We start from the raw sequence: 14,993 nt of genomic DNA, 5'->3' as shown, positions 1-14,993 counted from the left end.
AAAAGAGAATGAATGTTTTGTCTTTAATAAAGAAAAGGGAGAACCGATGATAGTGAATTGTGAGAGATAGGAAAAATGTTATCTTAATAATTGAGAGAGAGAGAGTATGCTTTTAAAAAAAAAAGGGGAGAGATGCGTGAGTTTTGAATTAAGAGAGATAAGGAATTTTTACTTTAATAAAGATAGAGAGAGATTTGTTGATTAAGATATAAAGTGTGTGTGTGTGCGTGTGGTGAATTGAGAGAGAGAGATAATATAAAATGTGAGGTGTTTTATTGTAGGAGTGAAAATGATGGGTAGTGCTTTATTTTAAAGAAAGTGTCGATTTTGTGGGTTTACATGAGTGCTATAAATTTTAAAAATTTCTTAATGATGTGTCGATTTTGTTGTTTATGAGGATTTAAAATTTCTGATCAAAAAGAAAAAGAAAATAGAGTATTTTAATTGTGGGAGTATTATTACGAGAGAGATGAGCCTACCGAGTTTTGTGGAAAATAGGGAGTACCGATTTATTTTTGAGGATCTAAGAGGTAATGAGAAATACAAGAATTGAGCCTTGATATATTTTTATTTTGGACTCATATTTTATTAATTGGGCCTAATGTTATTTATGCATTGGGCTTCGAATTTATTCATTTGGGCTCGAATTAAATTCCTATTGGGCCTTGATTATTTTATTTAGGCCTTCATAATTATTCTATTAAGTTTAATTAGAGAAAATTTTAAGACTTACTAATTATTAATTAGTAAGTGAATTAGATTATTTTAAGATGAGTAGATTATTAAAGATTAATAAATCCGACCTCATAAGACGAGCTTTAATTCCTTAAATAAGATTAGCATCTCATAATTTAATTAAAGGAATATGAGTCATGCATAATCATTTCACGCATCCTCATTTATTGAGATTTTTCGAGAATTAGAATCTTATTTTATTTTCTCGGATTAAAGGTCAAGCACCAGAGTTAGAGCTAAACCGTGAGTCTGCTATTCAGGTGGGCAATTTCTTACGCGTAAAATAAAAATGCTATTGAAGAACTATGCAACTTTCATGCTTTAAAATGCAAAAATTTGATTTTTAAATGAGTTATGCTTTATTATGCTTAAATGAGTTAAAACTTTATTTCTCTTTATTATCTACGCTTGTCACGCTTTAATAATTTACGCTATGCTATTTACGCTTAATTACGACTTAAAATTTTATAATTTATTATTTATGCTTTGTTACGCTTTTAAGTGATTTACGCTTAAGGGAGTTACGCTTTGTTATGCGCCTATGTGGTTCACGCTTTGTTACGCTTTAATGCTTTACGCTTATTATTTAACGCCTATGTGAGTTACGCTTTAATGCTTTATGCTTATTATCAAATGCTTATGTGATGATGTTAACGAATTTGATTTCTGAGCGAATAGCTATCTCGCCAAGGATATATATATATATGCAACGCGACCGTGAGTCAATGAGAGGGTTGGCCGGTCAAACGTCCGTTGAGGGAGGCCTCCCTCAACGGTACGATGCTAGCGTCTGTTGGGGGAGGCCTCCCTCAATAGTACGATGCCGTGTCCGCTGAGGGAGGCCTCCCTCACGGCGCGATGCCTGTGCTCGTTGAGGAAGGCCTTCCTCACGACACGATGCTTCTTAATAGGACTTTTGATGATGAGGAATGCACTTACGCTATTTATGAATTTGAAAATGATAGTATGTAAAGAACTGGAAAGAAGATTCATGTCGCTTATATGATGATGTGGTTTGATGATAAAATGTTAAGCTTATAATTTAGTTTTTGGCAACTGCCCACTAAGTACTTTTGTACTTAGCCCTGCATATGTTTATGAATGTGCAGGTTGAGCTGTGATGAACGATGAAGTGTTGCTGAGTGGAGCTTTTGTCGAACTTAGAATAGGCTCAGAAAGGATATGTGTCTGCATACATGTATCTCAGTCTTGCCTTCCGCTGCAAACACTGATTATGTTTTAGTCAAGTCTATAATTATGTCAATTACTCTTCAAGAAATATTTAACGCTTACTCGGGTTCATCGAGTATCCTTTTTAACTATATGCGTCAATCTTTCAATGTCTTAAATTTTATTTCAAGAATTAATGCTAGATATAAATGTCTATAATCGAGTTGTAAATGACTCAAATGTGCCCTCTCTAACCCCGCTTCTTAAATCCCTTCCCTAGTCACGATTTCCCGGATTAGCTATCCTTAGCAAGTGCGGTCGTGACACAATCTCCCCCTTAATCTTTTCCTTCCTGCAACAAAAACACAACCAAAGAAAAACTATATACAAAAACACGAATTCTATGTTACATGACTTCAGATCAAGAAAGAGTTAGAAACTCCCCCTTAATCAAACAAGAGGTGAACCTCAAAATCAGTCCAGAGGAGATGTCGTAAAGACACTCCCCCTGAAACAAACAAGAGGTACAACCTTAAGAAGCACTTGAGGTACAACCTTAAGAAACACAAACTGAATGTTGACTCAACAATCGGTTTGAAACAAACAAGAGAAAGTTTAAGAACTCCTCTGAATAAAGAAACGAAAGAATCTGCAAAAACAGAAGAGGGAAAAAAACAACATTCACAGCATTTAACCTCTTGATCAACATACTCAGAATGAACAAAAACAAGCAGCAGCATTCAGAGCATTTAACATACTTAGAATGAACAAAACAAGCAGCAACATTCAGAGCATTTAACCTCTCGATCAACATTGATCAAAAACCAAGATGAAACCTTAGCTTCATTTGATCAAAATAAAGGTCGGCCGAAGGCCAAGACCTTCATTTAACCTGCCCAACACAATATACGAAGGTATATCAAAAACATGATAAATGTTGAACCAACAGATAATCAAAAACCAAGATAACATAAACTATGTTACCAAAAACAGGTGCTCATGCACCACAAAAAAATTCATGATGTCCACGCATCAAACACATCACCAAAGAAACAATAAATGTTTTGGAACAAAAACTGCCAACAAATTTCAGAAACACACTCACACTACTCCCCCTTTTTTGTTGAAGAAGGAAAAGGTAGGAGTTTGGCGAAAACTTGGTCACAGCTATCGACCCGTGCAAGCATGTCCTGTCCCATCTTGATTGTCCGATCCACCATCAACTGCACTTGTCTTTTGAGCTTGAGAAGATCCTCTCTGGCCTTGATGAGCTCTGCAACATCAAGATCAATCTCAACTTCTGAATCTCCAGCTGGTTCATTGCCTTTACGAGATGTGGATGTTTCTCTAGTGAGATGTGCTTTGACAGAAATGATGTTGGAAACATCAAGTGCAACATCAGGAGCAGTCGCACGATCAACATCTTCGTCTTCACCATACATGTCAATCTCAGCTTCATCATCAGGCTGAGGAGACAAGGTAGGACCAGCACGTGGAGGTTCGTAGGGGAGATCTTTGACACGATCAGGAGTGAGGAGGGTTTTGGAAAACTCAAGAAGATTCTTCTCTTCAACAAGCACAATTTCCTCTCTCTCCTTAAGTTTTTGCTGAACCAGGAGATTGTAGATGAGGCTTGGAAAGGGAAGCATACTTCCACCTGTGGACTTAAAGGTTGCACGAGAGATGTTAGCAAGCACTTGCTCACCAAAGTTGAAAGCCAGAGGCTTACCAACTTTAAAGATAAATTCAGCTTGTTCCTTGGTTAGAGCAGTAGTGTTTTTGCTTGGAAGCCAGTTGTAAACTGCAATCTTGTGAAGCACAGAATATTTCCAAGACAAAGTGGATGCAGCAAACTTCGAGGTCCAAGCTTTAAGTTTCCCTCCAGTCAACTCCCTAGTCATCTCATCATCATTAACCTCAACATCATCAGTGTTGGTATTCGTAGTGAAACATGCTTTGTTAATAGCAGTTGGGGAGAAATCAAAGACCTTACCCCTAACAAAAACTTTCCCAAACTTAACAGATTTTGGGTCAAAAGCTTCTGTCATCAGATTAACATAGAACTCCCTAACAATCTCAGCATCATAGGGAAACACATTAACAACCGTACCCCACATACCCGTATCTTGCAAAAGAATATCAAGCTTATATTTTGAAAAGAAATCCTCATCCGCACGTCTATCATTATGAAACTTCCTAGCAGCCAACACTTTGAGAGCATTCTTTGCTTCACGAGTGTAAAAACGAGTGGAGTACGACTTACTAACCTCAACCTCTGATTCAGAGGAGCTTCCAGAGCAGCTGATGCGATGGGAGGTAGTGTGAGAGGCAGAAGATACCTTTCCGCTCTTAGAGTTAGGAGAATGTTCAACCATTGGCTTGAGAACAGGAGGCTGTGATGTTGGACCAACATCACTGTCTTCTCGGCTAGGAAGATTGAGAGTAGAAGGGATCACCCGTGTGGATTTTGACCTTGAGGACCGCCTGAGAGAGGCTACTCCAGCTTTACGTTTTCGGCTTTTCTTGTCAGGAACAAAGGTGTCAACATCAATCACATCTGTGCTTTCTTCTGGATCAACATCCTGACCAACATCAGGAATCTTTTCAGAGTCATCAACATCCATGGATGTGGGTATATCACCAGCAGCACATTCTTCTTCAGCAATAGAAGCTTTATCAACATCTGACCCCGGTTGTGAAGCAAGATCAAGCAGAGCCTCTTTGGCAATTTCCCCAATTCTCTCCATAGAGGTATCTTGAGAAGCATGCGCTGATTCCTCTTTTGAAGACGGAATTGACTCTTCGCTTGGAGTAGGAAGAGGAGTTTGATGTTGAGTAACACCAAAAGCTGGATGTTCTGTGGATTTTTTCGAGGTCGCAAGAACAGAAGTTTTCCCCTTCGTGAGGTTTTCGTCACCTTTCGCAGAGGAACCAGGCGCCACTTTTGAATGAACACTCTCAAGAGGAGGAACAGTGGAGATCGGCTCAGGGTTGATGGGAGTTTCTATCATTTGCAAGGAGAGGGGATCAACATCAGCTCCCACAGACGATTCAGTGGTACTTCTCTTCGGAGAGCCCTTTGGAGAAGGAGCTGGAGGAAAAATTCCTCCTGGGACTTCCACCGGAGTTTGAAAAGACGAGGGTTTGTCGGTTGATTCGGCCATCTGAGGGGGGGCGGAGAGATGTTTGGCTGCACTTTCCGGTGATCCAAAGTGTTGGATCAGACTCTTGATAAGAGAGGAAAGATCAGGATTTTTGTCCATGACTTTTGAGCTTCAAATGGAGACACTGCACAAATCTCGATAGAAGGGTTTGTGAAGTGAAAGGTAATAATGAACAATCAGAACAACCCCTTTAAATACACACGAGAAGATCCCAGCCAACATCAACCACTAAGCCACGAGATAAAATCAAATCCCATAAAAATCTCCCTCACAAAACCAAATCAAAATTCGAAAAACAAATCACAAGAGACAAGGAGAGGCGGATCAAGCATCAGAAGAACAAACCCTAGAAACACAAAAAACTGATAAGAACACCAAGGACAAAGATAAGGAGAGAGAACCAGGAAAAAGAAGAGATATGCCTATAGAAACAAAACAGTAGAGCCAATGTTACTTCAAATGTTAGTCCAACATTAGAAGTTAATGTTATCCAACATCCGGAACAACAGACTGTGAAACTTTCAGCAGAGGAAGAAGCTTTTAAACAAAACACTTTGGGATCTTAAAGCTCAACATCCATTTTCCCTGAGTGCATCGTCATAGCGAACGCCGTGCCCCGAGTACTTAGATGAGAGAGGGGATGATCCCATTTATTTTCAGATGTTTTATGACCATTAAGCCTCACTCTTGTGCTACCGGTCTTATAACATCAAATTTTTTTTTTTAATCAACATCTGCTAAAAGAACACAGCATAAACCGGTTAGGCCAAACAACAACAAAACAACCAACAAGGACTTTGCACTGTCAGTAACACAGGCTCCAACATGCATATGCCTAAACAAAAGAAAAAATAAAACATAAGAAACAAAAAAACAGATGTTAGGGTCCAACAAAGACAACCTAAGACCCAACATCTCACATGCAAAAGCACTTAAATGCAGCACAAACCGAGAGACTTCCTAAGATGGGAGAATCTCTCAAAATCTAAAGCCTTGGTAAAAATATCAGCAAGTTGTTTTTCAGTAGGAATGTATTCCAACACAATGAGCTTTTTCTCAACAAGATCTCTTATAAAATTATGACGAATATCAATGTGCTTTGTGCGAGAGTGTTGAACAGGATTCTTAGAAATCTCTATAGCACTAGTGTTGTCACACATGACAGTCAAAATGTTACTTTCCATACCATAGTCGTCCAACATCTGTCTGAGCCAAAGAAGTTGGGCACAACAACTGCCAGCAGCAATGTATTCGGCTTCAGCAGTAGAGAGCGAAACACAATTTTGTTTCTTGCTTGACCAGGACACAACATTGTTTCCCAAGAGATAACATCCTCCACTTGTACTTTTTCTGTCATCAGCATCACCTGCCCAATCAGCATCACTAAATCCGACAATGTTAGAGTTAGTGTCTTTGGAATACCACATTCCAAGTTCAGATGTTCCAGCAACATAGCGTATGATGCGTTTAACAGCCTTCAAATGTGACTCATTTGGCTGAGCTTGGTACCTAGCACACACTCCTACACTGTACAGAATATCAGGTCTACTTGCAGTTAGATAAAGCAAACTGCCAATCATTCCTCTGTATAGTGTTGGATCAACATCACGTCCAACATCGTCCCTGCATAATCTGTCAGTGGAACCCATGGGAGTTCTCATGTGTTTAGCAGACTCTAGGCCAAATCTTTGAACAAGACTTTTTGAGTACTTGCTTTGAGAGAAGAAAATGCCTTCAGGAGTTTGTGTTACCTGTAAACCTAGGAAAAAATTCAATTGTCCCACCATACTCATTTCGAATGTGGTAGACATGGCCTTAACAAAATCCTTCACAAGCTTATCATTAATTGCACCAAACACAATGTCATCAACATAAATCTGTGCAATGATAGTGTTACCAGCATGCCTTTTGATGAACAAAGTCTTATCAACTTGACCACGAGAAAAACCATATTCAAGGAGAAACACAGTCAACCTTTCATACCATGCACGTGGTGCTTGTTTTAAGCCATACAAAGCCTTTTTAAGTTTAAACACATGATCAGGCTTACTAGTGTTTTCAAAACCTTTAGGCTGTTCAACATAGGCTTCCTCAGATAAGACACCATTTAGAAAGGCAATCTTAACATCCATTTGTAACAAGGAGATCCCAAACTGACAAGCAATGGCAAACAACAGCCTAATTGACTCAATTCTAGCAACAGGAGCAAAAGTTTCATCAAAATCGATCCCTTCCACTTGCGTATACCCCTGTGCTACCAATCTAGCTTTGTTTCTAACAATGTTACCAGACTCATCAGTTTTATTCTTGAAAATCCACTTAGTACCAATAACATTCTTGTTATGTGGTCTAGGGACAAGATCCCACACATCATTTCTAATAAACTGATTAAGTTCTTCATGCATAGCATTGACCCACATAACATCTTTAAGAGCATCAGCAACATTCTTAGGTTCAACAAGAGACAGATAATAATTCAACCTCAGCAAGCTCACACACAGAAGTCATACATGCAATTCTTACCAACTCTTTGTAATTGACTTCCTTCTTCTGTCGAGTGACAACTTTCTCACCAACGTCTCCAATGATTTGAGAACTTGGATGATCTCTTCTCACATGACTTGGGGGATCTCGTCTGATGGAATCATGAAGAAATTGAGCTTCCAACTCTTCTTCAGAGTCCGACACGTAGATGCCAGCTTCTCCTTCTGATGTTGACCCTGACGAAGTAACATCAGATGTTGGTACAGATGTTGTACCATCATTGCCACTTCTGTGGTGGTCAGAAGCATGACCTATGTTGTTGGGCTCCTCAAGTAGCTCAGTAACATCTTCATCCTCTGTTCTATCAATGAGACTAAGAGAATCATCAAACACAACATTAACAGTCTCTTGAATAGTCTTTGTTCTGAGGTTATATACACGAAAAGCATGACTATTCACAGAATATCCAAGGAAGAGACCTTTGTCACTTTTGGAATCAAACTTGTTGAGGTGATCACGGTCATTCAAGATGTGACAGACACATCCAAAAACATGAAAGTACTTGAGATTGGGCTTCTTCCCTTTAAGAATCTCATACGAAGTTAACATAGTACCTGGTCTCATGTACACCCTATTAATGATGTGACATGCTGTACTTACAGCCTCAGCCCATAGTCGTTTGGAAAGACCTTTTGCTTGCAACATAGCTCTCACCATTTCCTGAATGGTTCTATTCTTTCTTTCGGCAACACCATTTTGCTGAGGAGTTTTGGGTGCAGAGAACTCATGGAAAATTCCATTGTTAGTGCAGAAGTCATCAAAGAGAGAGTTCTCAAATTCTTTGCCATGGTCAGTCCTAATTCTTCCAACAAACTGGCCATATTGAACTCTAAACCTTTTATACAATTTCTTGAAATGAGCAAAGGTTTCAGATTTTGTTTTCAAGAATTCAACCCAAGTGTATCTTGAAAAATCATCAGCACACACAAGTACATACCATTTTCCTCCTAGGCTTTCAACTTCAATGGGTCCCATCAGATCCATATGCAGGAGTTCGAAACATTTCGAGGTACAGCATGTTGACAACATTGGATGAGCTGTTTTGTGTTGCTTCCCCTTCTGGCAAGGTTGACACACAACATCTTTCTTGAAGTTCAGATTAGGAAGGCCTCGAACTACATCATGTGTGATCAACTTTTGAAGATTCTTGAAGTTGACATGTCCCAGTCGTTGATGCCAAAGCTCAACATCATCAAGCTTGACTGCATTGCAAAACGTTTCTTCTTGGGACTTGTAGCAATTGTCAGACGACCTTTTTCCCATCATCACACACTGATTTGTGTCATCAAAGACTTCACAAAGATGTTTGTCGAACTTTACAGTCATACCTGCATCACATAACTGACTTATGCTAAACAGGTTAGCCTTAAGTCCTTCAACAAGATACACATCTTTTAATTTAGGAAAATCAGTAACATTGAGAACTCCTTTCCCCAGAATTGTTCCTTTCGCACCTCCTCCAAACGTGACTTTTCCTCCAGATGTTGGAACAAAATCAGAGAGTAAAGCCTTTGTTCCTGTCATATGTCTAGAACACCCACTGTCAAAGTACCAATTCTCAGAAATATTAGCATTCAAGGAGGTGTAGACAACAGTGTTGCAAGTTTCATTCTGTTCTCTCTTATCCAACAATCTGCTAAAGTCAAACCTGCCAGTGTTACTAACATTCTTCTGGTAACAGTCAAACATCTGTGTCGCAGATTTTACAGCACAATCACTTATGTATTTGACACAATGAGGTTTGATATGTCCAGGAGCAGAACAATAATGACAAACATATGATTTTTTCTTTTTGCTTTTCTTATGAGGATCCTTAATGTTGTCAACATTCACACTGACATTTCTTTCTTTAACAAAAACAGTAGTATTACGATGTTGCTTTCTTTGCTCCTCAGCACAGAAACCAATACCAGAATTACTATGCTGACCATGAGATAGAACTTCATTTAAACATGAGGTCCCTTTGTTAAACCGTTTAAACACCCTTTCAGAATCACAAACTTTACCTCGGAGTATATCAAGTTCAACATCACGTTGAGAGAGCATCCTTTCCAGCCTTGTAATTTGCCCTTTGAGATTTTGGTTTTCATCAACCAACATACATATGTCATTTCTCAACTCCCGACATTGAGAATCAACAACCTCATAGAGCTCTTTAAAATTCTCCATCTCTTTCAGTGGATCACTCTCATGTTCTTCCAAAGCTGCAACACAACAGAAATCCGGTATACTCGAGTTGAAATCATCAAGAATAGTCATTTCATACCAGTTCGTTGTGTTAGTGGGGATCTTCATCCCATCAATCTCCTGAACATCAGTATCCATGTCAAAAACATCATTGTTAAAAATCACATCAAACTGATCATTTTCAGAAGAGATGTTCACATCAGTGTTGGCAACATCAACATCAACATTCATATTATCAGACACATCAATCAGATCAACATCACAGTCGGATCTGGAAATATTGTCATCAACACTTAGAGTTCCTGATTCAGAAGAACAATCTGAATAAATCATTTCATCATCAAGATTTTTAAGGGCTCCAATCATGTCTTCTTCCTGCAAATGCTCTTCATCAACTGTAGCCATAAGGAGAACTTTTTCTTCCTCAGAATCTGAGTCATCTCTAAGAGTTGCAGTAAGACCAGAATGCCTTTTTCTTGCAACTGTGGGACACTCATTTGCATAGTGACCCATCCCTTGACAGCCCCTGCATTGAATGTGATCAACACTTCGTACTTCAGATGTTGTTCCAACATTCTTCTTAACATTGGTGATGTTGGATGAAGATCCAGCAGACATCCCAGAAGGTTTCCTAAAACCATTTTTGGATTTTTCTTTCTTAAAGGATTTCAGCATGTTGTTAAAAATTTTAACCTACATAGCAAGATTAACATCATCTTCCTCCTCGGGATCAACATCTGTACACTCAGACAAGTTAGTAATTTCAGAGTTTTCAGAAATCTTTTCAACACGAAAAGCCACACTTTTGGACACATGATCAGCTTTCTGCTGTTCGAGATTCATCTCAAAAGTTAACAACTTACTGACCAGATCCCCAACACGTAAAGTAGCAACATCAGCAGTTTCTTCAATTGAAGAGATTTTCATGTTATACCTTTCAGGCAGAGATCTCAGTATTTTACTGACCAATCTTTCGTTGCTAATAGGTTCTCCAAGTCCAACAGCTTCATTTGAGATTTCACAAAGTTTTTCATAGTATGCAGAGAAAGTCTCATCATCGCGCATTCTCAAAATCTCAAATTTGGTGGTCAACATTCGCATTTTTGTTGCTCTAACACTGGCTGAACCTTCACATTGTTCCTGCAAAATGAGCCAAGCATCTCGAGCTTCCGTGCAATTAGAAATCATGCGAAAGGCAGGAACATCAACAGAGATAAAGATAGCATTTAAGGCTCTGGAGTTATGGTTAGAAATGAGTCTTTCATCAGCAGACCATTTACTCTCGGGTGTGAGAGAAGTAACTCCATTTTCATCAGTGGTACGCGGTGGAGTCCACCCATCCAACACAGCCACCCAGGCACGTTCATCAATAGATTTGATATAGATTTTCATCCTAGTTTTCCACAAGTTGTAGTTCTTCCCACCACTATCAAGAGTAGGAGGTCGAGCCGACACACTTGACAAATCCATAAGTGGTAATTTTGCACACAGGAATCGATTCTTAGTACGTCAAGAACCTGCTCTTGATGCCAATTGAAAGAGTTTAGTGCCCCAAATTACCAACAAAGTAAAACTGTGTAAAGAAAAGAGTAATGTTGAATGCAATGTTATCAACAGAATGTTTCTAACATTACTATCACATGCAGCGGAAATTAATAACACACAGGAATATTTTTTTCACGGATTATAAATAACCCGTGAGTGCCTCAAGGCTAAAATCACTATGTTGAATCAACAATACAAAGTACAGATTTGGATCTTCTTGGAGATCTATCTTTACAGAATGACTGCCTAAGATAAACCAACCTATCTACTTTCGATACTACAATGTTGATACAACACAGAATCCAAAACAGCCGAATAACTAAAGTTAATCGGACAAAGCAAACAACCTGCTACGCTCCAATGGCCTTGCACTTCAACTCTTGCCCTCGACGTCCCGTCGATACAAAGATAGACTTTACAGATTGGCTGCCTAAGTCTACTTCGTCAAAGCAATCCTTGAAGAGCTGGTGACACGTTTGCAGCAGGTAAATGACGAGATGGTTGCGGGTGAATGTTAAGTCTCTGATTTTGCACTTCCAAAACGTAAGGATGAATGAGGCTTCTTGCTGCTTTTATAGACCTTCATGTCGTGGTCAGTTTCCTCTACTTTCCACTTCCAGAAGCTTCCAATAACCGCTGCAATCCACCTCCGAAAACTGCTAGTCGACCAGTCTGGAATGTTGGTTGAAAGATCATGGCTCCTTAAAAGTAGGAACAAACACCCCACTACTTTGGATCATGAAAAACCATCTTTCCATTTATTGAAAGCGTGGTCAACAAGCTTGAAACCTTTATTCCACAACCAAAGAATAAAAAAGAGAGAAAGGAAGGTAAAGATTAAATATATACAATTACCAATGGAGAGTCAAAGTATGGAGTCAAGGCAGACTCCGGAATGTTGGTTGCAACCTAGATATGTTGACACCATGAATGTTATCAACATTCCACCCAACATTGAAAACACGTATGTTATCAACATTGGTCCCAACATTGTCGGAGTCAACATTGACTCTAACATGGCGCATGCTATGCACGTGGGTACATTAAAAAAAATTCAAATATTATTATTTTAAAACATTTCAAATTCATATTTATGTGAAAAAAGTAAAATAAATAAATCAATTTTTTTTCTTTCTTTTTTATTTCTTTTATTTATCTATGCATATTACAATTTCTTGCACCATTTTTGCATCACAAAACATCTAACTATTCGTTTTAACTTTGAAATGTATTTAAATTAGAGAAATAAAAATGAAACTTTTAGAGCACCTCCAATAGGAGGCTCTATAGAAGGTAATTCGAGCTCATAGAGCCTTCCGCGTGCTGGCGCGCCTAGAGGCCATCGACGCGAGGTGAGGGAGAGAACCGGTGCGGAGGGGGCTTACGTGAGGCGCGTGTCCAATTTTAAAAAAAATAAAAAAAAAGGTGCAACGATCGTGTTTGTCCGATTGAGCCATAATAAAATAATTGTAATTTTAATTTTAATTATTGTATTTTATTTTTAATTAATGTAATATTAAATTTAATTTTAATGAAATTTTAGGTTTCAAAAATTAAAAAGTTAAAATAAAATAAAATGAAAATGAAATTCATAGATCCCTTTTATAAGTCAATGCACCAAAGAGGACTATAAGGTAGGAACCGCCTTATATAGCCCCTTTATAGAACCCCAATTGGAGATACCCTTAGAGCATTCATAGCAGATTTCTCAAAAGTAATCATAACTTTAAATTTGAGCTAAAATAATAAAAAGTGAGATAAAATGATCATCCAACAGATCACGTATATTAAGTTGGGCCCACAAAAAAATTTACACTCCCTTAAATTTAATCCTAAATTTACATCCTCTTAAATCTAATCCTAAATTTATAAAATAGATAATAAAAAGTAGGAGAACTAGCGTGTGCAATTGTAAAATATGGGTTAAAAATAATTAGAGAAGACTTTAAGAATATTTTTAAGAGTAAAATTTTGAGAGATCTGTTGTGGATGCTCTTAGAGCACGGCCCCCAACGGAGCTCTAGCTATAACAATGTTACACGATTTTTGCCATTCAATTCAAATTATTGGAAATTCTGAATTCAAGTTTAACTCAACTCTAATTCCAGCTCGAGTGGTTGCCTTTCTTGAAAGCAATAAAAAGGGGTTGACCACCCAAAGCAAGCCACCTCCTTCCATTCTCCACGTACACTCCCACTACCCCACACTCAACTCTACACGCGCTGCACACGCTCGGGCAGTACACGATCTTGTAGCCCTGCCCGGATCCCTCGATCTTGAACCAGTTCCTGACCGTCTCCGCCCCGGGCCGCCCCACCACGCCGTCGCTCCTCACGTAGCGCCGCCCCGTGCTCCAGTCGGACTCCCCGAGCCGCCACACGGTCCGCTGCACGCAGATGGTGGCCGCCATGAACGCCAAGTTCAAATCACTCTGCAAATCGATCTCCGCTTTCCCGTCGGCCGGAAATATCTTTAAGGAGAGCCCGACGGAAGCTCCGTCGGTCTCCTGCATGACGTTGGGGGGGCAGGGGTCGCGGCGGTCCCTGATGGAGAGGGCGAGACCGCCGCCGCCGTGGCGCGTGGGGAGGATGTAGTATTTGGTGTTGGCTTGGAGTTGATTGCCGTCGAGGTCTACGACGACGGAGGTGTTTGTGGCGGCCCCTCTTAGGCGAGAAGAGATTGTGATCACCACACAAATAGTAATTAATGTTGTTTTGGTATTCATATTTTCTTGATTTTGGTAAATGGAAATTGGGTTGCATGTGATACTTGTAGCAGGGGAAGATCGAGCCGAGAGTTTTGTCTTCATGTCGTAAAGCTATATTCTACTCCCTCCGTCCCATTTCACGTGGCCTAATTTTTTACGGTACAATTATTATTATTATTATTATTATTATTATTATTATTATTATTTGGAGAAAAAGAATCGGTGGAGTTGGAACCCTGAATCTCACTGTTCGTATAGTGGAGTTCATATTGCTTGATGTTTCCTTGGGAATTTTTCAGTACAATTATTAAAGAGAGTAAAATTATAGTGTAATATAAAGTAAAATATGTGAACCTATATTTATTCTAATACAAATTTATTATTAAAAGAAGAAACATGCTAAATCGGATGAGGCAGTTCGAAAAGAAATTTAGCTAAATGAAATGAGACTTAGAGAGTAATATTTTAAAATTAAACTCTTTATTTTCTTTTTCTTTTATGATCCCGTGAACGTAATATTGCTAAATAAAATATCGTATCACGAGCACAACAGAGAAAAACCCAATTATTTTTAAATTAATCCTTCCATATTACAAACCGCCAAAACACCAATTTAATAACCAGTGGCCGCCCATTTTATTTTGACCTTTTTAATATAATATATACTCCATATGAAAAATACAAAAGATATAATATATTACTACATTGTTTTTAAATAATAGTAGTGTCCGCATTAATTGTTTAATATTTTATAGTGATTTATTATACTATTAATTTGTTAAATTTGTGTTATTTTTGTCTTATTTCCGTTCCTTAGTCAACTTTCAATGTTGAATTTGAGTCAATCCTTAAATTAAAGTAACATTATGAATTATTAATAATAAAAATTAGTTTATTTTTTTAGAAGACGAAATAATTTTTTTAAAATACAAATAAATGAT

General features: G+C 38.5%; 1 protein-coding gene across 1 annotated transcript; it reads right to left on the bottom strand.

Moving 5' to 3' along the window:
- Window positions 1-13,278: 13,278 nt before the first annotated feature.
- LOC130996878 (miraculin-like) lies at window positions 13,279-14,235 on the bottom strand. The gene has a single exon (XM_057922157.1). The coding sequence runs from the start codon at window positions 14,152-14,154 to the stop codon at window positions 13,444-13,446; it is 711 nt and encodes a 236-aa protein (XP_057778140.1). The 5' UTR covers window positions 14,155-14,235; the 3' UTR covers window positions 13,279-13,443.
- Window positions 14,236-14,993: the final 758 nt, after the last annotated feature.

Source organism: Salvia miltiorrhiza, chromosome 8 (genome assembly GCF_028751815.1).
Source record: "Salvia miltiorrhiza cultivar Shanhuang (shh) chromosome 8, IMPLAD_Smil_shh, whole genome shotgun sequence".
Lineage (NCBI taxonomy): Eukaryota > Viridiplantae > Streptophyta > Magnoliopsida > Lamiales > Lamiaceae > Salvia > Salvia miltiorrhiza.
The sequence above is the reverse complement of the archived record's forward strand: the minus strand, read 5'-3'. Positions and strand labels throughout refer to the sequence as shown.